This window comes from Pinus tabuliformis, chromosome 5_1, assembly GCF_031772625.1.
Source record: "Pinus tabuliformis cultivar Carrire ecotype Pingquan chromosome 5_1, CPIR1, whole genome shotgun sequence".
Taxonomy (NCBI): domain Eukaryota; kingdom Viridiplantae; phylum Streptophyta; class Pinopsida; order Pinales; family Pinaceae; genus Pinus; species Pinus tabuliformis.
Genome location: NC_142305.1, coordinates 949,930,672 through 949,957,669, shown reverse-complemented (window position 1 = coordinate 949,957,669; position 26,998 = coordinate 949,930,672). Strand labels below are relative to the sequence as shown.

Below are 26,998 nucleotides of genomic sequence, written 5' to 3'. Positions count from 1 at the left end.
CTGTAGCATCATAAATGAAGCTCTTTCCCCATCCACCAACCGCAACACCTTAACCAGTGGCTCAGCAAGCTTCACAATCTCTGCTGCCTTTCTCCAAAATATTTATTCATTAACTTTCTTTTCCAATTCTTTTCCTTCCAGTTTGTGAGACCACTTGCTTTGATTCCATTCTTCACTAGAAAAAATCTTTTGCAAGTTTCTATGTTGTGAAAGCATAGATTGCAATGTCAAAAAATGAGTACCAAATCTAGTGATGGCAGGCCTAATAATATCCCTGCCCCCTGTGTGTTTCCTCATCAGGCTCAAAATCCATGAATGATTGTAGATAAATTTTGTTATGCTTTTGGCATGATCTACAGTGTTTTTGACCCAATCTAATTTGCCAATATCCTCAAGCATGAGGTCTATGCAATGTGCAGCACTTGGGGTCCAAAAGATAGTTCTGTTCTTTTCCTCTAAGAGTTTACCAGCAAGAACATAGTTAGAGGCATTATCTGTGATGATTTGAACAACATTAACCACCCCCACCTCCTCAACAACCTCATCCAATAGCTGAAACAACAATCGTCCATCTTTTACCTTATCAGATGCATCAACTGATTTTAGAAACATGGTTCCCTGTGGGCAGAAGATAAGAAAGTTTATGATGGTACAGTTTCTTTGATCAGTCCATCCATCTGACATGATGGTACATCCTGTTCTTGCCCATGAGTCCTTGAAATCTTTCAAATACTCATTAATGGAGGCAATTTCTTTCTGCAAACGATATCGCCTTAGCTCACGCATGGTAGGGCCTTTGAAGCCTTTTCCAGCAACATGTATGGCATCAAACATAGGCTCATAATATGGTGAACGGGAAGCATTGAAGGGGATATCAGCATCATACCACCATCTAGCTATGTAATCACACGCAGTCTCCCTCAATTCTTTCTTCCAATGGTCATCTAAAGTGGGCTGCAAATGACTTTTACTAGGTTGAGGACCATGTGCATCTGATGGAGAGGAGGGAGTGAAATAACTTTTGATATTCATATCACCCTTTTTCATTTTACCGTTTCCCTTTTCTTGAATAGACTCAAAAGAAGGAGGACCATATTGGAAGGGGTTGGATGCATTAGTACAAGGGATAGAGGAAGAACCCTCAAAATCAAAATGGGGGTTGGTAGCCAGCATTTTTTGTATATTCCTCTTCCTCCCAATTTCAGCCTCTAACTCTTTTTGCCTAGCCTTATCTTCTTTAAACTTCTCAAAGCTGGCTAACAAATCCTTCCTAATCTCCCCAATTTTTGGTGAGGTACATGGAGTAATTTGGCCTCTAATCCCCGCCAAGTGTTGTTTCAGCCTATTAATGCCCCCAGGGCTTTCCTTAATTTTCCTATGGCAAAATTTGCAATGCATTTGACTATCAACCATTTCAACATATGCCCAAGCAGCATCTTTCTCTAGGTGCCATTTTTTGACTTGGAAATGAAAGAAAACAATCTAAAAATGAAAACAAAACAAAAAACATTGATTCAATGTTCATTTCTTTCACACAAAAACACTCTTTAGGATTTCTAAATTTGCACATAAAATTAATAAGCAAAAACAGATTTTTACAAGTGAAAAAAAATACCTTCAGGCACAAACTGCCTCCTCAAGCTTGCTCCAAGAAACCAACTCCTCAATGCTGCTCCAAATAACTGTCCAAGAAGCTCCTTGGTCCAACTACAATGCTTGCCCAAGACTCCTCACTGCTGCTCCAAAAACAAACTCAACAACTCCTCACAAACTCTCACTGAAATTCTCACTCAAATGCATGGGATGGTTGTGAGATAATGAGAGGGGTTAAGTGGGTTAAATAGGGTTTAGGAAAGGGGAATGGACCCCAAAGACCAAATAGGCAAAAATAAACCGATTTGGAGTCCCCAATTTTTTTTTTTAAATCATTGTTTCGGGTTTCATATGGGTTGATGTCACTAACTCAACTGAGTTAGAGCAGGCTCAATCGAGTCGGCCGAACCGAATCCTTGGCCGAGTCATATATTTTAGGCCTGGCTCGAACCAACTCGGCCGCGTCGGTTCCGAGCCAGCCGTTTTTTTTAAACAGAGATTGTATCTAAAGATTGACTATGGGAAAGCAACAAATTTTCCTAGGTTTGGGCCACTAAGCACAAATCATTTTAATTCTAGGATTGTGAATTGTTTAGCATTTAAATTTCATGGTTTTTCAAAGTATTTAGATCTCTAGAAATTTAATTGCTAGAATATTTTGCATCTATTGAAATTGATCGTCATATTAATTGCTTGAATTATTTGATGTTCATTGCATGTTAGACATTTTGCCAATATTTCGAGTAATTATCAAAGTACTTTGTCGTGGAATTGTAATAAATTGCATATCTTTGTTTCCTAAGCTAAGTATTTTTTGAGCATCTGTTGACATTGATGTTAAATTGTAAAGAAGTTTTTGTTCTCTTTGAGCTATAATTGTATCAAAAAGATTTGAAATAAGCTTGTGGTTTAATTGTGATATCTTCAAGGGTTTATTTGTAAGTCTTCATCCAGTAAAGTGAACATTTCATTTTGGTGATTAAGGGCTTTTGCGACACAAGTGTTTTTAATCCTTGAGTCTAACTTCATCTTATTATCTCGTGCATTTGCATATAAGCTAGCTTTGCATAAATAAAATTTACTTCCAAGCATAAGCTTGGTCGATAGAGAGATAGGTATCCATCCATCTTTGTTTGAGAAGCCTGCTTTTAGTAGTACTTAAAACAGTGACCTTGCAGTGGTCAAAGCCACAGCTCTCTGCAGCGCCGGAGGCACCGGGTATATTAGATTTTCAAGAGAGGTAGTGTGCTTCACTTTATCTTCTCTCCACAAATTATTACGAAATCAGGCTCAACATAGAAAGGATCGAAAGATTCAAATTCAGATAGGCATTTAACTAAAATTAACCAAGATTCTTGCATCTCACATTAGTTTTAGGCTCTGCGTTTCATATAAGATAGTCATTCATCTAAGCAGCGGTTGCTAATCGATTACTTGGTCTTAATTTCCCTAGCAAAATCGTTGACTCCATAAAGCACTGGTATCAGTTGTTTAAATGTAATCAAATCCTATATGTCTTACTAAATCTTAATCAAGTACTTGGTTGCTTCACTACGTCTCCCAAACTAGTTGGTTCCCAACTAGTTCTCCTTCATTCCATTTTCCATAGGACCTACCCCCCTTAGCCTGCTATAGGGAGACAGCTTAAACGGAAAGATTGGGGATCAAGGTGACAACCCCGGATCTGAGTTGTTGTCGTGGTGCCTAGACATTCTGTGCAACAACACATCCAATATCAATATATGACAAGTAATGAGTTAAATGATAAAGATATTATGTAACTTCCAACGCCATTTCAAGCGGGTAACCACCAATGTGTTCACATATATCAACATAACCCCTTAATACATATGATGTGATAGTGGAAGAAGAAAGAAGAAGAATATAGTGGATGTGGGACGAATAATGTGGCCTTAATGGTAAATATAGAAGAAGATAGAGATAAAGGCATATAAAGAGAAGAAGATAGTAAAGTTAAAAGGAGTGAATAGGTACATAACAAGTAATCTAATCACTAGTGGAGATCCTCAAGATCCAAAGAGCATTTTGTTGATTGTAGCAGCAAACAAGCATTTATGCATAGGCTAATTGTCAAGCATGCAGGAGTAGTCCAAGACCTTCCTAGAAACTTGCTCATGTTGAGTGAGTATCTATTATCATCTTTTTCGTAAATCTGACTTAGGAAAAGCACATTAATTAATTAAATTGATTAATGTTAGCTATTGGGCTAAATTTTTCTAAGTGAATTATTCACTTTAGTAATCTAGATCTAACCTCAACCGTCGTGTGATGTTCCTTTTTCTGTTGTTCTTCATAGCATGGTTAGGATGGACTTTCGAGGTTGGAGGCAGACATGTCACAGATGCAGGTTTACTTCATCAGCAGGCCCAAGGGATTTTGGAGATGTTTCATGGGGTTTTGAGGTGCTTATATGGGATCTGATGGCATTCGCTTGGTGTATTCCATCATTTGCATAGCTTGTCTTTTGTTCCGTTTCATTCCGACAACTTTCGAAAACCAGGGTTATTATTGGGCCTTACTCAATTAATTACGTTTAAGGTGGCATTCCGAAAGGAATAATTGACAGAACACCTTAGTGTAATAGCTTGTTGGAACCAGAATGAGAAGATCTACACGATGGAATAGTTAGAAGTGATTTTCAATGACCTGAGAAGGCATGGTGGCTAATTTACCATTTTCCCACATTAAAAGGAATATTTTAATTGATTAAAATAATAATAATATAGGAGGTTCTAGAGGGGTCCATCAAATCTATAAAAAGAGGAGGAGGAGGAGGCCATTACAGGACATCTTGGACTTGAAATTTCTTCTTGTATGACAGGTTGAGAACCCGGTTCTCTACTTCATTTGTAGCCCCAGAACGGAAACCCTCGAGTGATTCAGTGAGATTAGGCGAGTACCCATCTCCCCTTGGTAAATTCATCCAGAATTCACAGGAGAGCTCAGCAGTGACATTTCAATTCAGTTTTGGAGGAATAGTTAGAAGTGATTTTCAATGACCTGAGAAGGCATGGTGGCTAATTTACCATTTTCCCACATTAAAAGGAATATTTTAATTGATTAAAATAATAATAATATAGGAGGTTCTAGAGGGGTCCATCAAATCTATAAAAAGAGGAGGAGGAGGAGGCCATTACAGGACATCTTGGACTTGACATTTCTTCTTGTATGAGAGGTTGAGAACCCGGTTCTCTACTTCATTTGTAGCCCCAGAACGGAAACCCTCGAGTGATTCAGTGAGATTAGGCGAGTACCCATCTCCCCTTGGTGAATTCATCCAGAATTCACAGGAGAGCTTAGCAGTGACATTTCAATTCAGTTTTGGAGGTCCATCACAACATTGGAGCAGATCCTTGAGGTCAGTTTTCCATCTTAGCTATTTTATTGTATCAACATGTAAACCCCAATTTCTATTATAATAAAAGTTGATATTATTTCTGCTTAAAATGTTATTGAATTGCATGCACTCTATTTGTTCTATTTTACATGGCAATCTTTTGTTAATTGAATGGTGATTTTATGGAGGAAAAAAAATGGTTGAGTTAGATTTCTGCAAAATTAGTCAAATATCCTGTTTGGGATATTATAGTGGTATCAAAGTTGGCTCTTCCTACAAGCCTAAGGGTTTCATTGCAGATCAATTTCAGAGGAAGAAAGGAAGTTTTTCTAAAAACTAACCTTGATTGAAAGGTTAAATTTTCTGAGCACAAATTTTGTCCCCTGAATATTAAAAACTCCACAAATTGTTGAGCAAATTATATTTTACAACAATTCCCAGTTTCTATTATAATAAAAGTTGATATTATTTCTGCTTAAAATGTTATTGAATTGCATGCACTCTATTTGTTCTATTTTACATGGCAATCTTTTAATTGAATGGTGATTTTATGGAGAAAAAAAAATGGTTGAGTTAGATTTCTGCAAAATTAGTCAAATATCCTGTTTGGGATATTACAGTGGTATCAAAGTTGGCTCTTCCTACAAGCCTAAGGGTTTCATTGCAGATCAATTTCAGAGGAAGAAAGGAAGTTTTTCTAAAAACTAACCCAGATTGAAAGGTTAAATTTTCTGAGCACAAATTTTGTCCCCTGAATATTAAAAACTCCACAAATTGTTGAGCAAATTATATTTTACAATAATTACTCCTAAAAAAAGATTTGAAAAAAGGGCCATTATATTTTGAGAGATTAAATCATATAAAGGGGGCCAAAGTTTATTATTTTGAAAGGGTCGTCTTAAAATTGATGGGGGTCGTAAAGGTTATAAGAGTCGAATTGACAAAGTGGTGGAGTTATTAAATAAACTTATGAAGAGGAGTGGACCTATATCTTATAAAGTAGAGAGAAATCAAATTTTCAAAAAAAATTACATCTTGTGGGGCCGTGAAATATTTATCAAAGTTTTAAGAAGGGTCGTGAAAGCATAGGTAAGCCTCTCGGAATTTTTCATGTGCTCGAATAATGGTTTTGCAAATTAATTGAGAAGGACTAGTTATTGTAACCAGAGGTCGAGAAGGAATCCCACAAGCTCTGAAAATTGAAGCTCCAAACCAAAACTTGCAAGGACACAATTATTCGCGGCAACTGCAAGCAATTTCAGAGTTGTCAGTGACCAAATCTAATTGCAAAATGGTGATAGCTGCCAGTGACAAAATCGAATTGCAAACTGATGGAAGTCGCCAGTGACCAAGTTGAGTCTGAGATCGTGTTGCCAGATGAGATATCCCAGTGCCGAGTTGCATTGCAAGGGAGGGTTCGATGTCTGAAGATTTCCCTTTTAATCAAACCGAAATTCATATTATAACTGTCGAGTTCACCAATACCCAAGAATGATCTACACCATAGTTTTTAAAACCGGAACCGGTGACTGGACCGGTCCACTTAATGAACCGGTTTACCGACCGGAACCGGTCTAACCGGGACTGGTTTGGTCTAAACGAACCGGTTTTAAAAAAATACATTAAATAATTAATTTTTAATGAAACAAAATTATTTTTAAGATGTAAAACCATGATTCCAAGCCAATGGAGACAAAATATGCAAATTTTGCTCATTTATATACCATGTAAAGGTGAATATATCAAAATGGCACCGAGTGCAATACATATCATCGACAAAATAGCAAAATACATAAGAAATGAGGCTCTAAATGGCCTATAAAGTCCAAAAACAATGCTGCAAGCTATGAGGCCATTGGCCTACTACAAGTCTACAGTGTACACGTGATCAATCATCAAGTTCATCACCACTACTAGACACAGGATCATCATCAGGAGCTACATAGACATCATCTGTTCAAAATCTGAGGATGCTTTAGCTTGATCTGCAACCTCAGTATCAATGCCACCAATGACAATAAAAGTGGACCTAATGGAAGCACGAGTTTTTCGACCTGCATGACTAGTGCCTCCCATTGGTTCTTTGCCTTTCCTTGATGCCGCTACTAATCCTAGTTCTGATGCCACCACATAACTTGCGTCATCCCCCGCTAAAGTCATGTCGATATCAAAATCAGCCTCAAACACAGGTTCTTCAGTCTCCTCCACCCATTCTGCTGTTGGATCAATATCGTCCAACACAATGGGATCTAGATTAAGAGTTTTGCTCATCATTTGGAGCTCCGATTGCATTTATTGTTTACCCCCAAACCATGAAATCCTGAAAACCATTAAGTCTGCTGAATTTTGAGTGAAATCTAAAATTCTAGTTTCTCCATATGAAATCCAATGAGGTCGAAACCACTCTCAAACATCCTGAGTCATTTCATGGTAATGTTAAAAATTTAAGTAAAAGGATGAAAATGAAAATTAAAGGAAATGTCACTTTTACTTTAAGAATTTAACATTACCATTAATTGCCAACATTGTTAGGGTTGAAACACCCTTAGTTTCCCCCCAAAACTCCTAAAACACAGTAAAAAATATGCTTTTTTAACTGTACGGTGGGCGTGCCTAAAACTGGCCGGTTTAGGACGAAACCGGCCGGTTTGATACAAATCGGTCGGTTTTGTCCTAAACCGGCCAGGTTTTCACCGGTTAGGGCAAAAAAATGGAGAAATGGGCATTCAAACCGGGTTTTTTGGCCGGTTTAGACCGGCGAGCTTGCTAACCGGCCGGTTAGACCGGTAACCGGTTTTTTAAAACGGTTTTTAAAACTATGATCTACACATGGAGGTGTTGTAACTTCTAAAGACCAAATTGAAGATTTAATGTGTCGATAGTTCAGTTGGGGACGCAATTTTTCAAGTTGTAGCAGACTCTACTTTCAGAGAGACCTATGTGTTCTGACTAATATGTTTCACAGAGAACCAATTTTTTGGAGTTGTTGTGGATGGAGAAGAACGTGAGTCTTCCTCAAGAGAGATATGAGTTACAGAAGGGTTGTGAGACTTCCTTTGTTGAACGCCAATAAAGCCATCTTCATCCTATGCGAGCAGTTTTAAATTGCAGCATTCTGAGTATAACAAATTGTTGGTGTAATGGTGCACGTTGCATTGGACATTGGACGAGAGGAACAAAGGCGAAGGAGTTGTCACACCATTAGCAAATTCCCTTATTTTAGTTGTTGGACTATTCTTCCCACGAATTCGAGTGATATCGTTCTGGGCTTTTATAGGACAGAATTGTTGAGAAGGTTGCTAATACTGAGAGTAAGGCAACCAATCAGGTTCTCACTCTGAAATATAAATATCTTACATGAGTAGCAATATTTATCATTCATAAGTAGGATTTTATTTCTGGTGTGAATTTTTGGGCAAATCTTGTGGTGGTCTCATTGAGAGTACATGAGTGCATATATTTTGTATTGCTGCTACAGTGAGCTCATATTGGTTTCTTGAACAGTGGCTAAATCCGTGAAGTGTTTTGAGTGCGAGGTTGTCAGTTGTTAGCATAGCAGCTAGCACTCATATATGCATAACAAAGCTTATGTCACAAGAGTCTTTTCTGTATACATTGTCATTAGAGTTTCATGTATGATGTTGAGTCTTGAGTCTTGATTATTGGTGTCGTATTGAGTCAGTTGGTCATTATTATACACTCCTGTCTTGTATAAATCAGCTTGATGTACTTGACTTCATTGAGCTCAAACGTGGATAAAACATTCATAAACTCCCCTAATAAACTAGCAGTGACAATCAACAGAACTCTTTCCAAGGAGATACTCACTTTGCTACAGCAAGAGCAATCACAAAAAAAGCATGAGTTGGGACACAAAATCTTTAAACTTGGGACAGATTTGAAACACATGAGGGTCACAGTGAAAGCTCTTTTCAAACTGATGCACTCCTTTCCAAGATAGATCAGTTAGTGGGGAAAAAGTTGATGTGGGCTTTGAAACCCACCATGCTAGCTTTAATACAACCCAAGTTTTTGGAGTACCCTTGTGAAGGGATCACACTTCTAGTTTCCTCTTGTCTTAGTAGCATCATGATGCTAACCACCCCTATAGCTCCTTACAATGATGATGTTATGAAGAGTCTTCAAGCTGATGGTAGAAACATTACGAGACTTGGATAACTCAATGGGTCCTACATTTGGGAAGAAGCTTCAGGTTTTGGAAATTATGGCCATGACTAGGACTTACAAAGTCATGTTTGATCTACAGTGTGATGACTTGATCCTGCAAATGTTCCAATGTTTTTCAACAATAGGAGACATCATCCTGACTTAGTCAAAACACACATGCATTCCATCTTGTCATCATGTATGAGAGGTCGTGATGCCATTTGTCGGGAGTTGCAATCTCGATTGTTGTCCGTTTGGAGAGAACAATTGGTCTCACCCGCTCCATATGAGATAGCCGAAAGGTTGGTTGAGAAGAACATAAATATGCTCAGGAGGCAGTTGACCAGGGAGGAGCAACTGAGAATTGCGGGGGCATGCAACAGGAACTAGTTAAGGAGAAAGGGTCTTTGCCTCATCTGCAAGGAACCTTTGGGACTTAACCACTCATGCTTGAGTGACACAGAGAAGGATGATAGATGGAGAGATGAGGGGGAAACTCATTCCGACCATTCAGATGGGGATTCTTCTGAAAAGCATCAGCAGACATGTGGGGATGATGGCAGCAGCAGTGGTATGCATAACTATCTAGTGGATCGGTTTGATGAGCAGCAGATTATTCCCATGCAAAGAGGAGACCAAGGAGGTAAGTTATCAATGGCGATCCAGTATGGTAAGCACATATATAGATGTGCAAAAAACCAGCAGGGTTGTAGTTCTAGCAAACACTTGTTGTCAGGGGGTGCTAGAGTCTATTTTGCAAGAGGTTAGTAGACTAGAGGAGCATGGAGCTTCCGGACATATGAGAGAGGATCTTCTGGAGATGGTGGTGCACCCATCTTTGGGCCTACCCACTGATGAGATGCAGATAGGTGCAGTGGCAGCCAGCGGAGCTACAGTCTTTCCAAGCAGCAACCGTCTCCAGGAGTACATAGACAAGGCATGCAACACAGTTTGGCCACTCGTACCCATTGTAGGGAGAGAGGCAGGGTTCTCTCAATGGATATTGTCGATTGACTAGATAGAGCAACATGAGTTGAGCATGGACCAACATCAGCATAGCAGACTTGTTCCTTACACCGGTGTCCATGCCTTAGACTGGCGGGAGACCATGAGTTGGTATCCTATTTGATGGAGTATCATTCTTAGTAAGGGGCACAATACAGCCAAGAACCTTAGATGAGAGGGTTACTAAAAGTTTTAGTGGGCGGTGGGATGTTGACAAATAGTTCATCGGTATTCCAGTAGCACTAGCCCAACATCAACAAAGTGGGGTTGACCTCGGCCTATGCCATAGGATGGATTGAAGACAGGTAATGAGTTAGTACGCGGATAATAAAGCAGCATTCATAGCCAGAGCTATAGCAGAGCAGGAGCCACAAAGAATCGATGCTTGTTCTTGGTGGCATTGGGATCCAGGAGGATTTGTCGATGACAGGTTCAGTCAGAGACTGAACTTGGGATCCGAGCATTTAGGGGTCCGTTCATGGTGGGTTGACACAGAGGCATTGCATCATCCAATGGTTCGTATGGGATCCGAGCATTGGTTCTCAGTTGCATTGGGCCACGAAATTGGTCCACATGTTTGGATTACTTGAGGACAAGCAATCTTGGGGCGTGAGGATTTGTGGTGTTCCATTTTCTGGTGTTCCTCATAACACGGTTAGGATGGACTTTCAGGGTTGGAGATGTTTCATGGGGTTTTGAGGAGCTTCTATGGGATCTGATGGCATTCGCTTGGCGTAGTCCATCATCTACACAGCTTGTCTTTCGTTCTATTGCATTCTAACAACTTTCAAACAGTAGGGTTATTATTGGGCCTAACTCAATTAATTACGCTTAAGGTGGCATTCCGGGAGGAATACTTGAGAGAACACCTTAGTGTACTAACTCGTTGGAACCAGAACGAGAATATCTACGCCATGGAATAGTTAGAAGTGATTTTCAGTGACCTGAGAAGGCATGTTGACCAATTTACCCTTTTCCCACATTAAAAAGAATATTTTAATTGAAACAAAAAGAGGGAAAAGTGCTCAATGATTAAAATAATAATAATATAGGAGGTTCTAGAGGGGTCCATCAAATCTATAAAAAGAGGAGGAGGAGGCCATTACAACACATCTTGGACTTGATATTTCTTCTTGTATGAGAGGTTGAGAACCCGGTTCTCTACTTCATTTGTAGCCCTAGGACTGAATCCCTCGGGTGATTCAGTGAGATTGGGTGAGTACCCATCTCCCCTTGGTGAATCCATCCAGAATTCACAGGAGAACTCAATAGTGACATTTCAGTTCAATTTTGGAGGGCCATCACAGCATTGGCACAGATCCTTGAGACCAGTTTTCCATCTCAGCTATTTTATTGTATCGACATGTAAACCCTAGTTTCTATTATAATAAAAGTTGAGATTATTTATGTTTATCATGTTATTGAATTGCATGCACTCTATTTGTTCTATTTTACATGGAAATCTTTTGTTAATTGAATGGTGATTTTATGGAGAAATTTTGGTTGAGTTAGATTTCTACAAAATTAGTCAAATATCTCATTTGGGATATTATACGTCGATCTCAAGTGGGTTAAGATTCACTTTGGAGATTATGGTTTGAGATCTAGCTCAATGAAGAATTATAAAGACGACCTAAGAGAAGTTAGAAGATACAACACAATTGCAATTCATTTGCAAATTTGAGAGAGAGATTTTCTCAAGTAAGGAGTGAGAGACTTAAGGCTGAAGAGAAGGAAAGTTTGTGGATGAAAATTCTGGAAAAGGAAACTTAGTGGAGGCCAAGGCCATAAGAGTGACTGAACACCAAATTTCAAAGAGTCACAAGTGTGAGCAAGATCATTTCCAAGGAGGTCACACGAGCCAAGGAGTGCACAAGGTCACACGTGCTAGAGGCTTAACGCACAAGTCGTGTGTGTGAGGCTAAGGAAGGGTGATGCAACACGTGAAAGAATAGGTCAAATTTTGGAAGGTCGCACGAGTGAAAATCGAAAGTGCAAATCAAATTTCAGGGAGCCGAGTTTTCCATGTTTCATTTGCTGTAAAAAATTTGAATTTCTCTATGGCCAATTTGCCTATAAGGGATCCCTTATTTATTTTGAGAAATAAAAGTGAAGTATGGTGAGATTTCTAGCTTGGGCGGTACTCCAAACCCTAGGCTTGAGGGTTGTGGAGGCGTTGGTACACAAAATTCTTTTGTGGGCTTGAAACCCAAGCTAGGGGTTTCGTACCCATCGATGTTGGGGCCAAAACCCTGATGAAAATTTGGCATGTGGGCGATGGAGATAATAGAGCACTCCGAGAGCAACTGGAGGAAACGAAAATCATCAAAATCTGACATGTAGAAATGGAGATATGAATTTTTGAATAATTGTGTGGGTAAATATGTCATAAGATCAAGTCGACCTTAGTTCAAGGAGCCCTTCTTGATAGGTTAGACGTCACCCTAGAGAAAGCTATATAAAGGAGTGAGGAGAGGCCTCATTCCTCACATCCAAAGAGTATCCACATCAAAGAAAGAGCTCTGATTTGGACAGCGAATTAGGGACACAAGGGCAAGAGCACAAGTTCTAGAAGGTTATCTCTGTAATTTGGTGCGAGTTACCCTGTGGAGGATGTCACAGGCCTGAGGAGGCTTGGGATTGCATGCTACATCAGTCAGATGGTCAGAGTATCTTGTTGAGGGTAGATTGGTTGTCGAAGGACTAACACCAAGCCCCAGTTTTGTATTCTTGTACTAGTGGACTAATATAACGAAGAATACTAGCAGGCTTGGGATTGCATGCTACATCAGTCGTTGTCCCTGGTACAGGAACCCTAGACTATTGTATTATTTAGTTTGACTTATTAAACAAAGTTGGGTTGAAAATTTGTAAAAAGTTGTCTATATTTTGTGCACTAGTAGATTTACTGTTGTTTATATTCTATTGTGCAAAGTAAACTTGTTGTGATACTTGGTTTGGTAGCATCAGTGATTTAAGATTCTATCCTAGACACTAGTATTGGGAAAAACAACATGGTATCAAAGCGTCTCTGAGCTACTTTGAAAGGACAGTGAATCAGAGTGTGCACAGTGAAGCAGCTTAGAGGGAGTTGTGGTTGTCTAGATCATCGAGCAAAGGGTTCAAATGAAGGCATGGAGGTGTGGTCTTGACTGGCTTGCTAGCGAGATTGGTTAGGATTTCTGGTGGATTGATGGAAAGCCTGGTGAACAACAGTTTGTTGTAGGGCAGATTGGTGATCATGGACTTTTATTGATTTGCCATGGATCATTGGGACAGCTCGAGCATTGTTTTGGCATGAACGAGATTGGTTTGATCAAGATTGCTTCATGTGATGGACTGCAAATTGGCAGGCTAGAGTCTTCATCGGATTGTGCTTGCAGGGCTGAGCTAGTGGAGATCATGTAGGCTCATAGGAAGCCTAGCCTCAGAGGGAGCAACACTATGGAGGTTTGGGATCTTCAGGTTCAAATGTGATGAGGCAAGGCACTACCGAGATTGTAGGGTTCATTCTACAGGGTATGCTATAATGATGGACACTAGATGTGCTAGTCTCGTCGGAGGTTCTCCAAACCCTAGGGTTTGGCTTGAGGGTTGTGGAGGCATTGGCACACAAAAGTCTTTTGTGGGCTTGAAACCCAAGCTTAGGGTTTTGTACCCATCGATGTTGCGACCAAAACCATGATGAGAATTTGACATGTGAGCGATGGAAATGATAGAGCACTCCAAGAGCAATCGAAGGGCACGAAAATCATCACAATCCGACATGTAGAAATGGAGATATGAATTTTTGAATAATTGTGTGGGTGAATATGTCATAAGATCAAGTCGGCCTTAGTTCAAAGAGCCCTTCTTGATAAGTTGGACGTCACCCTAGAGAAATTTATATAAAGAAGTGAGGAGAGGCCTCATTCCTCACATCCAAAGAGTATCCACATCAAAGAAAGAGCTCTAATTTGGACAGCAAGTTAGGGCAACAAGGACGCAAGGGCAAGAACACAAGCTCTGGAAGGTTATCTTTGTAATTTGGTGTGACTTACCTTGTGGAGGATGTCGTAGGCTTGAGGAGGCTTGGGAGGCCTGTTTGGTGTGCCTTGTCACTAGTTTTGGGTGCGTTCTTCTTGCAGACTTGGAGTCGTTGTCACAGAGGTGAGTATTGGGACTATTTGTGCATATTGCAGTGATGTTTTGTATGTTGTTTAGGCTGCAAATCATGGTAGTTGCAGCAGCGTTAAGGAGGGGAATTTGATTGCGCTGAGATGCCTAGGAGAGACCTCCTATCCCAACCGCAATCGTCTCAGGAAGATCACAACCAAAACAAACCCTTCTTCCATGACTTTAGGGAAAATTTGTGTCGCTGGAGTTATAGGTAAGTTGTAGGGTGTTGTAAGGAGGTTTCCTCAAGCTCTACCACTGTGTTATGATGCCTTGAATGGACAACAAGAGGAGGAGCCCAGTTGGAGAAGGTTACCACAGAGTTTGAGCAAGGGTTGAGGGTTGTTAAGGGTGCCCTAACTAGACTTGCAGGTGCACAGATCCCAAGGCAAGGTGGCAACAGCAAGGAGTTGCAGATGTCATCTTGTTTGATGATTGGATGCTAAAGGATGAGTGTCCAAGGAGAGGATTGATTAGTGGAGTCTATGAGCAGCCAAGAGGAGGGGTTTCCTAGGTGTTGGATGCCATAACTAGGAGTAGATGCTACAGCAAGGATTGGTCAATCGTGGTCTATTGGAGGGCAACATGAGAGTGGACCAAGTGTGGACAGTGGATTGGGCATTTATGGTTTTTTGGAAGGCAACGTGATAGTGCCCAAGTTGGAGCCCGGTGTGCAGCACTTTGATGGACAAAAGTATTTTCTAGAGTGGCAATTAAAGAGCTCAAGGGTCTAATAAGCCAGGAACATTTTGAGCAGCACTAGATTTGTCGTGCAGAGAAGGACATCTACAGCAGAATATGGGCGGTCCTCCTAGCCCGTGTTCATTGTGAGAGATGGGCATCATGCAGTGATAGGTGGCAACCCTCCATGCCCTATGTTACTCTTCATTGCAGCAATGCAAGAAGACTATAGTGGACTGAAGTCCTTGAGAAGTTGAGCAGCAGCAGTGGGTAGATGAGAGTTGTTCACAAACGGAGTTGTGAACAACTCGACAGGAGTCTCAATGTGTTGTGCCCTTGATGGACTAAGGCACAACAAGTAAGCAGATTAGATAGTTGGCATTTAGTGGCTAGATGGACTTGGATCACTGATAGAGGCAGTGTTGTATATTGGGAGCTGAAGGTACAACCGAGAGGAGTTGTGATTGCATGTTACATCAGCCAGATGGTCAGAGTATCTTGTTGAGGGTAGATTGGTTGTCAATGGACTAAAACCAAGCCCCAGTTTTGTATTCTTGTACTAGTGGATATTTGAGGGCCATTATCCCTGATACTAGAGCCCTAGACTGTTGTATTATTTAGTTTGATTAATATAACAAAGTTGGGTTGAAAATTTGTAAAAAGTTGTCTATATTTTGTACACTAGTAGATTTATTGTTGTTTATATTCCGTTGTGCAAAGTAAAATCGTTGTGATAGTTGGTTTGGTAGCATCAGTGATTTAAGATTATATCTTAGACACCAGCATCGAGAAAAACAACATGGTATCAAAGCGTCTCTGAGCTACTTTGAAAGGACAGTGAATCAGAGTGTGCACAGTGAAGCAGCTCTGAGGGAGTTGTGGGTGTCTATATCATGGAGCAAAGGGTTCAACTGAAGACATGGAGGTGTGGTCTTGACTGGCTTGCCAGCGAGATTGGTTGGGATTTCTGGTCGATTGGTAGAAAGCCTAGTGAACAACAGTTTGTTGTATGGCAGATTGGTGATCATGGACTTTCGTTGATTTGCCATGGATCGTTGGGACAGCTTGAAGATTGTTTTGGCATGAACGAGATTGGTTTGATCGAGATTGCTTTGTGTGATGGACAGCAGATTGGCAAGCTAAAGCCTTCATCAAATCGTGATGTTGCATATACAAGATTCGAGGGTTTGCATGAGTGGTATTTGATCCAAGAGGATGAGTGCTTGTAGGACTGAGCTAGAGGAGATCATGTAGGCTCGTAGATAGTCTAGCCTCAGAGGGAGAAACACTGTGGAGGTTTGGGATCTTCAGGTTCAGATGTGATGAGGCAAGGCACTACCGAGATTGCATGGTTCATTCTACAGGGTATGCTAGAGTGATGGGCACCAAATGGGCTAGTGTCGTCAGAGGAGGCTTGGAAGGTAATCCAAACCCTAGGCTTGAGGGTTGTGGAGACATTGGCACACAAAAATCTTTTGTGGGTGATGTTGCAGGCCAGGGAGGCTTGGAAGCCCTGTTTGGTGTGTCTTGTCACTAGTTTTGGGAGCGTTCTTCTTGTAGACTTGGTGTCGCTACCACAAAGGTGAGTAATGCAACTATTTGTGCATATTTCAGTGGTGTTTTGTATGTTGTTTGGGCCGCAGATCATGGTAGTTGCAGCGGCGTTAAGGAGGAGGATTTGATTGGGCCGAGAGGCCTAGGAGAGGCCTCCTATCCTAGCCGCAATCATCTCAGGAAGGTCGCGGCCTAAACAAACCCTTCTTCCATGAGTTTAGGGGAAATTTGTGTTGCTGGAGTTAGATATGTTGTAGGGAGTTGTGAGGAGGTTTCCTCAAGCTCTACCACTGTGTTATGATGCCTTGAATGGACAACAAGAGGAGTAGCCCAATTGGAGAAGGTTACCACAGAGTTTGATCAAGGGTTGAGGGTTGTTAAGGGTGCCCTAACCAAACTTGCAGGTGCAAAGATCCCAAGGCAAGGTGGCGGCAACAGGGAGTTGCAAATGTCATCTTGTTTGATGATTGGATGCTAGAGGATGCGTCCGAGGAGAGGACTGATTAGTGGAGTATGTTAGCAGCCAAGAGGAGGTGTTTCCTAGGTGTCAGATGCCCTAACTAGGAGGTTCCCAAGAAACTTGAAACCCTTCTTCACAATCCTTGCCATTGAGAAGAGAGTGCCAACAAAGATGCGATCTTCAGTCTCCTTACACCTTAGCTCTGATACCATGTTGGAAAATCAAGAATCTTGTATGTTATGTTAGACTTTCCTTACTTGATAATTACTTATGATTATTAGTTGGCCCTTTATTACTTTTATTTCTTGTTCATCAATCAATTACCAAAAAAATGAAGATCAAAGAGACTAAGTACACAAGATATAGGCTCCAAGTTAGTGCAAAACCCCTCCAAGGGGAAAACCCAAAAAGAATACTTCTCTTCTTATAGAATATGTTCAAATTGAGACTTCCAAGACCCAAGACCAAAGCCACAATTCTTCCCAAACACCAAGCCAACCCAATAAGAAGATCAAAGTCAACGAAGATCAAAGCAGCTTCACCTCAAAGTTTCGGCCCTACAACAAGGTCTGCAATTTCAGCCTTGCAACAAGGTCTACAATTTCGGCCTGCAATTTCAACCTTGCAACAAGGTCTATAATTTCGGCCTGCAATTTCAGCCCATGTAACTTGTCCAAAAACCCTAGAGAGCTTCGCATGTGTGGACTTAAAAGAGAGCTTTCTCAAGAGATCTTTCTTCTTCAACCTCTTCCTCTTCTTCTTGTCTTTCTCACTCTTCCTTCTTCACTATTACAGTTCGAACTTGCTTTAGTGAGTGATCCAAATGAGTCGAAGTCCTTATTTATAGCCTTTTGGACAAGTCAGATAAGCCTCTTTAGGTCGACTTGGTCTTGGAGGATAATTTTGCTTTCTTGACTCAAAAATAATTATTTTCTTTTGTTACAATGAGTCCAAATGAGACTATAATACATGACAAAAATCGTTTATTGACCTAGAAGACCCTAGAAGCATGAAGAACATGCTTCGACCTAGACTTGAGCATGAAACCCACACTTTGATAAATAAATAAAATTATTTTTCTTCTTTTCAATATATAAAACATACCATGTCATGTTTTACAAAGGTCTTTATGAAGACTGAACCTAGTTACATTCTCCAACACTAAAGAAAATATGAAGAGAATGCACCACCAACACTAGAGCAATACAATTACACTTATAATAATGCATAAGATCAAGTGGGCCCACTTACTCAAGAAATTGTTTCATTCTTCAAAACTCTAATCATGAGCATCCATGAATGTTGTAAAGCAATTCAAAAAACATCTCCTCAAGAAGTCAACCTAATTATTCATCCATAGCAAATGTAGAAGAAAAGAAGTAAATGTAGGCATTGGGCAAGTAATTCTTCTCCGCGAGTTCTAGCAATGAATCCAAATGAGAAGTGCTTCTCTTATTTATATGAGAGATTCTCTTCTCATTAAAATGAAAATATCAAACAACCATTATCTCTTTATAAGCCCCAAAGATCAGGCATAATACATAAAACATCCATGATAGAAGAGTGGATGTCAAAATACCCCCAAAGATGCTCCCAAAGTGAAGAAACAATGCTCATGTGCCAAGTCATCCTCCATAAATTCATGAAAAATTCACATGTGTGGCACATGTGGTCTCCAATAGGTGGAAGGCTTATTCCAAAGTCATGTATAGGGGCTCCAAAGCGAAACATTCCATCCAAAGGGAGCAATGTTTCATCCAAAAGGTGCTAGATCACCTCCATGTCTATGTACATTCAAATGGCTCTTAGTGTGTTTCTGTAAATCCAAATGCTTTGAACAGATCATCAACTATGGCATGATTATTTCAGTGGTCAAAGCAGTCCTCTCTAGTGTCAAAGACTGCCAAAGTTTCAGAGTTTATAGCAAGCAGCCAATCTATGTTTTAAATTAGTGTACATCCTTTTATCTTTTCCCAAACCATTTACAAACAAGTGCCTTAGGAACCACCCATACAAGATTTGAAGAAAACCTTAGTACATTTCTGTAAACTATACGACGTACGTTCATTTTCTTTTCTTTCTGAAAGCACTCAACAAGACACGGAGAACATACATAACAATAGGACTAGATTTTGTCGCTATTCAATAAGATTGCACATATTGTAACTGGAAATTCAGAGGATTAGCATATATTTTATTTTCAGAATTCTGACTTTTATAACTAAAACAAATATCCTTTGACATTCAAGCATTTTGAACTTACACATCTAAACTTCAAGAGATAATTATGTCTTACAACAATTTTAACATTTGAATAGATAGAAGCTACTGTTTTGTCTAATAGATTGTAGAATGTTCTTAATTCTAAGGACTTTTCAACAAAGACATCCATATTCACTTCATTCCAAAACTCAAGGCAAGAAACATAATTGTTATCTGAACTAAAGATTCAAAGGAATAAATGAAGCTAATGCCAAGAAGAGCAAGAGATGTGCAAGGCCAATAACATGATGATTATAGTAAAACTATTGTACAAAGGATGGAAAACCAATAGCCTTAGATCGTGTAAAATGGTACCGTCTATGTTACAAGCAGACTCAGAAGTACAGAAGAATCAGAAGTTAAAAAACAACTGACAAGTTTAATCGTCGTCAGTATCAAGTTTCTGCTTCTTCCATTTATAAGCAGCCTCCAATATTTTAAGGTTAGGAGCCATTGCTGACTCCTCAGGAAATATATAGTCATAGTACTCTTCATACCTGAAAATCAGGACAGATTTTACATATTTTAGCAGGATATACACATATTTATTGTTTCTGAACCTCCATAACATTTTTATTATTGGTTTCATATTTAAACATGGAACATATACAATATTGGAATATATTTGTCTAAAATAATAAACATAAAAAATAAGCCAGTGAAGAAGAATGACATACCCAGCAGGTGTTCCATCCTCTGACATTATTGCTCTCTTTCGTTTCAATTTTTTGGGCATTTTTTTCTGAACCAAACTTACATCACCCAAACTGCCAAAACTACTCTCCATATTAAGCCATTCTTCCAAGAGCATAAATCTTTCTTCTTTCTGTTCTGGAATAGATGTTCTCATATAATCAAATGCCCTTTCAAAAATGCCTGCATCATGATCCAAACATAAGTATATTATGTGAAACAAGCAAACCAAACCTAGGAAATAAAAATATCTGACATCAGTTACAAACCACGAGTGCGAAGGACACGTTGCCGATCCTGTTCCTCAAGAATTTCTGGATCTGGATGTTGGTCCTCTTCAGCAGACCTGGATTCTTCCTCAAGAGTGACGGAAGCTTCAAACTTTGCATAGCTGATCCAAACTTTCAAATGTTTTGTACGATCTAGTAGTCTTTCATACAGCTGTCTTGTTCTTTCATATTCACCCTCTGATAGTTCAAATTCTATATAGGCCTGTAAATCAATCAATTGAAACCAGAGTCAGGGATGAATAGAAAAAAGAACCAATAACATGAGTATAATTCAGCTGTTCTGTCACAAACCTTCCATAAGAGCTCTGGCATGTCAAGGACAGGTTGAGCTATTGCTAATTCAAAAATTGATCTTCCACGTTCAGTCTCACCTAAAGACCTTTCCAGTTCAGCGAACTTAGTCCAAGCATAGCAGTTGGCAGGTGCCCACTCTAAATATTTCTGATACAGAATTCTGCAACGGTTGAGATTTCCAAGTTGCAGCTCTATCTCAATGTATGTTTTAAATATCTGTTGGAATCAGGCAGAAGCATTTTTTTACTTTTAGACTTTAAAACAACCCCCTAAAAGGTAAGACACTAAAAATTTATTGATAATTCATCCAGAAATTTACCTTGTCTTTTGGTGCCATTCCAATAGCATTGCCCAAGATTTGTCGTGCAGCCTTGAGGTTTTTTTGGCGTATCTCAAATTGTGCAGCTAACAACCAAATCTTTGCAAACGAAAGCTTTTTATGAGGAATGAGCTTCAAGCATTCCCTGTATTAAATTAAACCATAATTCTAAAATATTTCAGCATTTTTGCTAAGTAAACAACCCTATGCATAGATAGGCGTGATTGACAATCAGTATTAAGAATACAGAGGAAGAGCAACGATCTTATTTCAAGAAATACTACCTGTATACATCCCTTGTGCGATCTATGTCTTCAGCTTCAAGTTCCTCATATAACGCATAATTTATCCTACATAAATGAAAATGACAGTTAATTTCAAATACCAGACTTTGGCTTATATTCTATCAGATCTTTTGTATACAACCAGCATAGATCCATCTTAATTACGGATCTAACATTAGCCGAGAGGGATCCAATATCTTCGTGTGCAATATTTTTTTATGAACTGACATTATTTAAATATTTTGTATGGTTTATTAATTTTTTTTATGAACTGACATAAGTAAAATTTCAACTTTGATGACAGACGGGGTTACACATCATACTGGGCTGTAGAATGAACCTCTCAGCTCAACCAACCAGCAGTGGAAAATGTGGAAACTTCCACTCAAACAGGCCTATTCCATGGCCTTTGATGCAACCCATTTGATTATTCACCCTTCATGGAAACGAACTAGACAACTAGATGTCAATAGGAAGTTGGCTTACTTGTCTGGTTGATCAAGTGTATCTATCCGTCGACCATGGAAAGAAACTACACCGCTAGATGCCAACCGGGAGTTGGTACACTAGTCTAGTTAATGCCAAATGGAGTGCTAACCAATCGACCACGGAAACAAATTACACAACTAGATGGCAACCGGAACTTAGTACACTAGTCTAGTTGATGGAATACTAAGCCATCTACCATGGAGACTAACTAGACAACTAGATGCCAACAGGAAGTTGGTTTGCCAGTCTGGTGAGAACAGAAGAAAGTCCATGGTAATTCTGGCAGTGTGGCCCTTTGAGACATGTAGGAATGACAGGGAAAGAGAGAAAATTTACACCCAAGGATTTAATTATTTTTTTAAAAACAAATTAATTGAATCAAATAAAATAAACAAATAAAGAACTAGAAAACTAGTTGGGAATAAACATCTTACCATAAGTAGATATACCGTTGCCAGTAGCGTTTCTCCTCTGCAGGTGGTACATTTGCTATAGCTCTCTCATAAATCTCTCTGATCCTATCCTTGTTGCCGACACTTTCCTCGAGACGCACATAATCAAACCAAGCATCATAATTAAGCGGGTTCTTCTTAACCTCCTCCTCATACTGAAACCTCCTTTTGCCCACAATAACATCTTCAATACCTTCTCTGTCGCCATACTGTTTCTCAAACATAACAAATTTTCTGTAAAGATCTTCTGCCTGGCCTTTGGGTATATGGTCGAGAGCATACTTATAGATACACCTTGCTCTTTCCATCTCTTTACAGCGCTCCTCGAACTCGGCAAAGGCAACAAAGAGCTCTTCCGTCTGCCCATCCTCCCCGAGCTGCTCGACTGCCCTCTCATAACACCGCCGGGCCTTGGCAACCTCCCCATTCTTCATCTCAAACTTGGCATAGCGAATCCAAGACTTGACAGTAGGGTGGCATTGCACATACCTCTCATAGATGGCCCTGGCTCTGTCCAGTTCATTATACCTGAGCTCAAACTTGATGTATGCTGCCCAGCCATGGTGATCGGGCTCCCAATTCATCCACCGCTCGAATACCTGGCGGGCACCGGCCACATTGCCGAGCATCTCCTCCATGTGGATGTACTTATACCAGAGCTGATCGATGCGGGGCAGCAGCGATACAGCCCGGTCCCAGACGTTCCTGGCATGGTTTACGAAGCGGTGCTTCATCTCCACCTCGGCATAGCGAAGCCACAGAGTAGGGTTTCGGTAATCGACTTCCAGGGCCCTTTCCCACACCGACCTCGCACGGGCGAAGTCCTTCTGACTCTCCTCCCACTGAGCGTATTTCACCCACACGCTCGTGTTCCATCTCACTCTCCTGATCAGGTCTTCGAATTCCTTCCTCTTTCGGAGCCGGTAATCCGCGAGCTCGCTCTCGTCAGTGATCTTCTGCTTCGGAGGTCGGATTTCAGCCTCCTGCCGTTCCCGGGCCTCCCTCAAGATTTGTTCCGCGGTTATCTGAATGGGTGCAGGGGTTTTATTTTTCACCCTAGTGGGCCGAGCCAGCTTAACCTCAGTTTCCTTCTTTGTCAAAAACCCTAATGATGGGTCTGCCTCTTTAGTCGCCATCTCCTCTCAGACACAAAAATCTGCCTCAATTTGCCTAGCCTAGCAAAAATACTTAAAAACTCTTCAATCTGCTCCCTCTACAACGAAGCAGACTGATACAAATCTGTCCCGGAAAACTGTTTGTTGAGGAGGCGACTGCTCTCTATATTTCCAAAATTTTCAAATGTCTTTAATATTCATGCCCCATATGTACAATCTACATCGCCCCGAGATCGAATGTCGGCTCCGTTGAAAACTGGGGAAAGACAAGTGATACTCGATCAATCAGTAATGAAATTCACGAGGCTATTGAAACTGCAAATGGAGTATCATGTAAAATTTGTGTCCAACAGAACCCTCACCCTCCAAATTTTCAAATTTATTGTCATAATCATTTGACATAACTACCAAATTGTTTCAACATGAACTCGCACTCTTAGAAAAGCCACAATTAAACACCAGACCAAAGAAAACAAAGCTTCACAAAACACTAAAAAGCCAACTAAATGGCTATTTCGGAGACCTCTCGGAAGGCCAAAGAAAGACACCAGACCAAAGAAAACCGAGATTCACGAACACTAAAAAACCAACCAAATGGCCATTTTAGAGGGGGCTGCGTCGCCAACTAAACCCAATTTTATCTGCACAGATAGCCCCTCAAGAGATGCATTGAATGTCATCGAGATACTTTTTATCATTGATTACTAATTTTTAATATTTCTAGTCTACTGAAACAAAAACAAATCTGACTGAATTTAAAGAATAACTCACTGTTATTAATTCATATAAGGAATCCAGGTAGGCATTTCAATGTCCTTTACAACAGGATACGTTATCAGCAAAGATCTTAGTAAATGTAAAACCAATAAATAAGAAATTCCAGAGTTTGTGGAAAGATTTCAATCCTAATCCAAAGCTCACGTTAAGAGCCTTAAGCTTTCATTTAACATAGAAGAGAGAATTATCATCTAGAAAAAAGCCATGTTCTCTGTCGAGATTCGAAATGGTACCTGTGTAACAGCGAGAGTTATGATAGACCTTGTATCAAAATCAATGTTACATTGGTCTCACGCAATGGAGTTGTCGAGGATTTAACGGATGCATTAATCCATTAAGCACACGACTTGGCCATCACGCTTGCGGAACGAAATTCTCAACAACAAAATATAATATGGATCATTTTTACCGAATAACTGATTTGCGCTTTCATATTATGTGTATTAAAACTAAAATCATTTGAAAAGATGTCTATTAAAAAATAAAAAAATATATATATATTATTGATCTGACACTAAATTAAATAATAAGTTTTTTTTTTTATATCTATCAAAATTTCAAAATATTTCAAATGTTAGCTAAATAATGATTCTTTATTACAGAATTAAAAACTTAAAGAAATCGTAAAGAATGTAAAAAACTTGATGCCCAAAAAAAAATACCTCTGGCCATTGATACTTGCTCACAATCTGTCACTGTTTCTGCCTCTTGTTTTGGCACTGGGCAGCTGCAAAACTTCTTCTAAATAAGACCAATTATGTTCAGCACACATGAAACCCTCGGCCCCTCTAATTGTGCTCACAACTTTCCTTCTAAACAAAAATACAATTAAAGGTTGGACCAAAAGCAATGACAAAGTCTCATATAAGGAACCAGGGAACCCAATTCAACCCCTAAATCAAAGAAAGAAACGCGTTCTCACGTTGTCCACTATGAAAACCAATTAGACACAAACCCTATGTATTTTAAAATATTTAATAATAATATCAAGTTGTTCTTAGTACAGTGATGTGTGGTTTGACGGTAAGTCACATGGGCGAAGCCCGGGCGGACCGAAGTTCAAATCTCATTGAGTACATTGACCTGCTGTGGTGGAGGCTAGAGGGGCGGATTCCCCTTTCCCGTTGAGTCTGCTCTTGCTAAAATCATAGGAACTTAGTATAACTAATTTGCAGGTGGTTGGTTATGCTCTTGGTGTTATAGTGGCAGCGTTAAGGTTTGATCCTGGGTCTCTCCTAGATTAGGCCAGGCAGTTACCGATTCACCATGTGGTATAAAAAAAATATCAAGTTGTTCTTGAGTTTCTTTATATGGGAAGTATCATCTCCATTGGTTAAGTTTTAAGTTTTACATTAATATTGTGATTTTGGTTAACTCTTATACTAATATGTGAATTTTTTTAAGGTATTTATTTTACTATTTACTTCTCATAAGTTTGTTTCTTTTCATGTATATATATATATATATATATATATATATATATATATATATATATATAAAGATATATATATATATATTTAAGTTAAATGTTATTATGATTTTAATTTATATTCACAAAGTTTATTTAAATTAAGAATTTATTTTCTTCACTTTGCTCTTGCGCATATTTGAACTCTAGCTTCTTCTATCAGTGGCAACTTTAGAGGGGTGCCTCCCTCTCCCATTCCCCGTGACGAAGTTGTTTTTCTGACTATCGTGGATGTATTGGCATCGAAGCCTAAGAACAAGGAATCTAAATTTGTAAAAAAATTGAATCAATCTCATTGGTTGCCCTCCCCACGACAATGTGTAGAACATCGTTGGCCTTCACCGATCGAGCCCTTGTCGACAAATTTACAGGGATGTGGCCATCCCCTCGCTCAATGGATGCCTGGATAGACAAAAATTTAAAGCCAAAGGTGAAGGGAAACATTGGAATGTATGCATGTGGAAATGGATTTTTTGCCTTCATGTTTGAACTAAAGGAAGATAAGGATGTGATCTTCAGGAATGGCCCTTACTTTTTTGGATCTCATGGAATGTACTTAAATAAGTGGTCTCTAGATTTCAATCCAAATGAGGATATGTTGAATGCAGTACCAGTTTGGGTTAAGTTACCAAGGCTCCCTCTCTCTTACTGGAGTGACGAAAGAGCTATTGGGAATAGAGTTGGGAAATACTTGGACAAGGCATAACCCAAACGCTCCCAATTTGCATGCGCTAAGATCTGTGTGGAAGTTGATTTGTAAAAGGGCATGCCTTCCCAAATAATAATTTCACGCTTGGGAATTGGATACATTGGCAAAGTCTTGACTACAGATCCCCTTCAAATGTCAGTTTTGCCATGAATACAGACATTTTGCTAGGGATTGTAAAAAGCCACTTCCAGCAAAGTCTCAGATCCAACGACAAATCATGCGGAGCAATGGAAAACTCAACGACGAGGAGGAAACAAAAGGAAGGCAACAACAAACAAGGCTCGAAACCCCTCAAAGAATAATGGGGCCTCAACATCATCAAATCCATTCGGCATCCTCCAAAATGACCAAGAGTGTCACGCCCCTACACCTGCGGTAGTCTTTCAACTGCTTATAGCGAGGTGCGGCACTACCAATCGTTTTCTTTTCACCAATACTTACGATTGTAGACTACACCTAACATTCCACTTATCCTACTTAGTTTGTGTTTCGCAACCAAGTATTATTAATGTGTTCCTTTATACAAGTGAAAGCCCATAACATTCACACAAACAGCATTATACAAGAGAAATGCACAACAGTATAAAGGGATGGGCAACTCTCTGCAATATGAGTCTACCCAAATCAATATATTATACAATCTTCACTTTTACAAAGTACAAGTTAAATCTTAGGAAACCCCAAATTTACACTTAGCCAATTTTTAAACTTCGGCAAACTCGGTTGCCCGGCTCGTTGGCACCTCCGCACGGCGGCCGCTCACCAACCCTTCGTTCACCTTGTTGCATGATCGTGTTGTTTGCCCAACTTGGGCGAGCCTCCAAGTCGCCACACACGAGCGCCTCTGCACAAGTCGCACCTCCGTTCACAATC

At 39.8% G+C, this 26,998-nt stretch overlaps 1 protein-coding gene across 2 annotated transcripts in view; it reads right to left on the bottom strand.

The window, feature by feature from the left end:
* Positions 1–24,332, bottom strand: part of LOC149167915 (uncharacterized) — a 32,906-nt gene extending 8,574 nt beyond the window's left edge. The window contains exons 1-8 of one of the 2 annotated variants that reach the window (XM_089433240.1): positions 24,182–24,332; positions 22,039–23,427; positions 21,116–21,181; positions 20,832–20,976; positions 20,510–20,728; positions 20,198–20,420; positions 19,913–20,111; positions 19,611–19,732 (exon numbers count right to left, since the gene is read on the bottom strand). In XM_089433240.1, coding sequence (XP_089289366.1) covers positions 19,615–19,732; positions 19,913–20,111; positions 20,198–20,420; positions 20,510–20,728; positions 20,832–20,976; positions 21,116–21,181; positions 22,039–23,192 — 2,124 coding nt within the window. In that variant the 5' untranslated portion in view covers positions 23,193–23,427; positions 24,182–24,332 and the 3' untranslated portion in view covers positions 19,611–19,614. Of the gene's footprint in view, positions 1–19,465; positions 19,733–19,912; positions 20,112–20,197; positions 20,421–20,509; positions 20,729–20,831; positions 20,977–21,115; positions 21,182–22,038; positions 23,428–24,181 lie in introns of those variants that run through there. The other variant, XM_089433239.1, reaches the window with a different exon arrangement.
* Between the last annotated feature and the right edge of the window lie 2,666 nt (positions 24,333–26,998).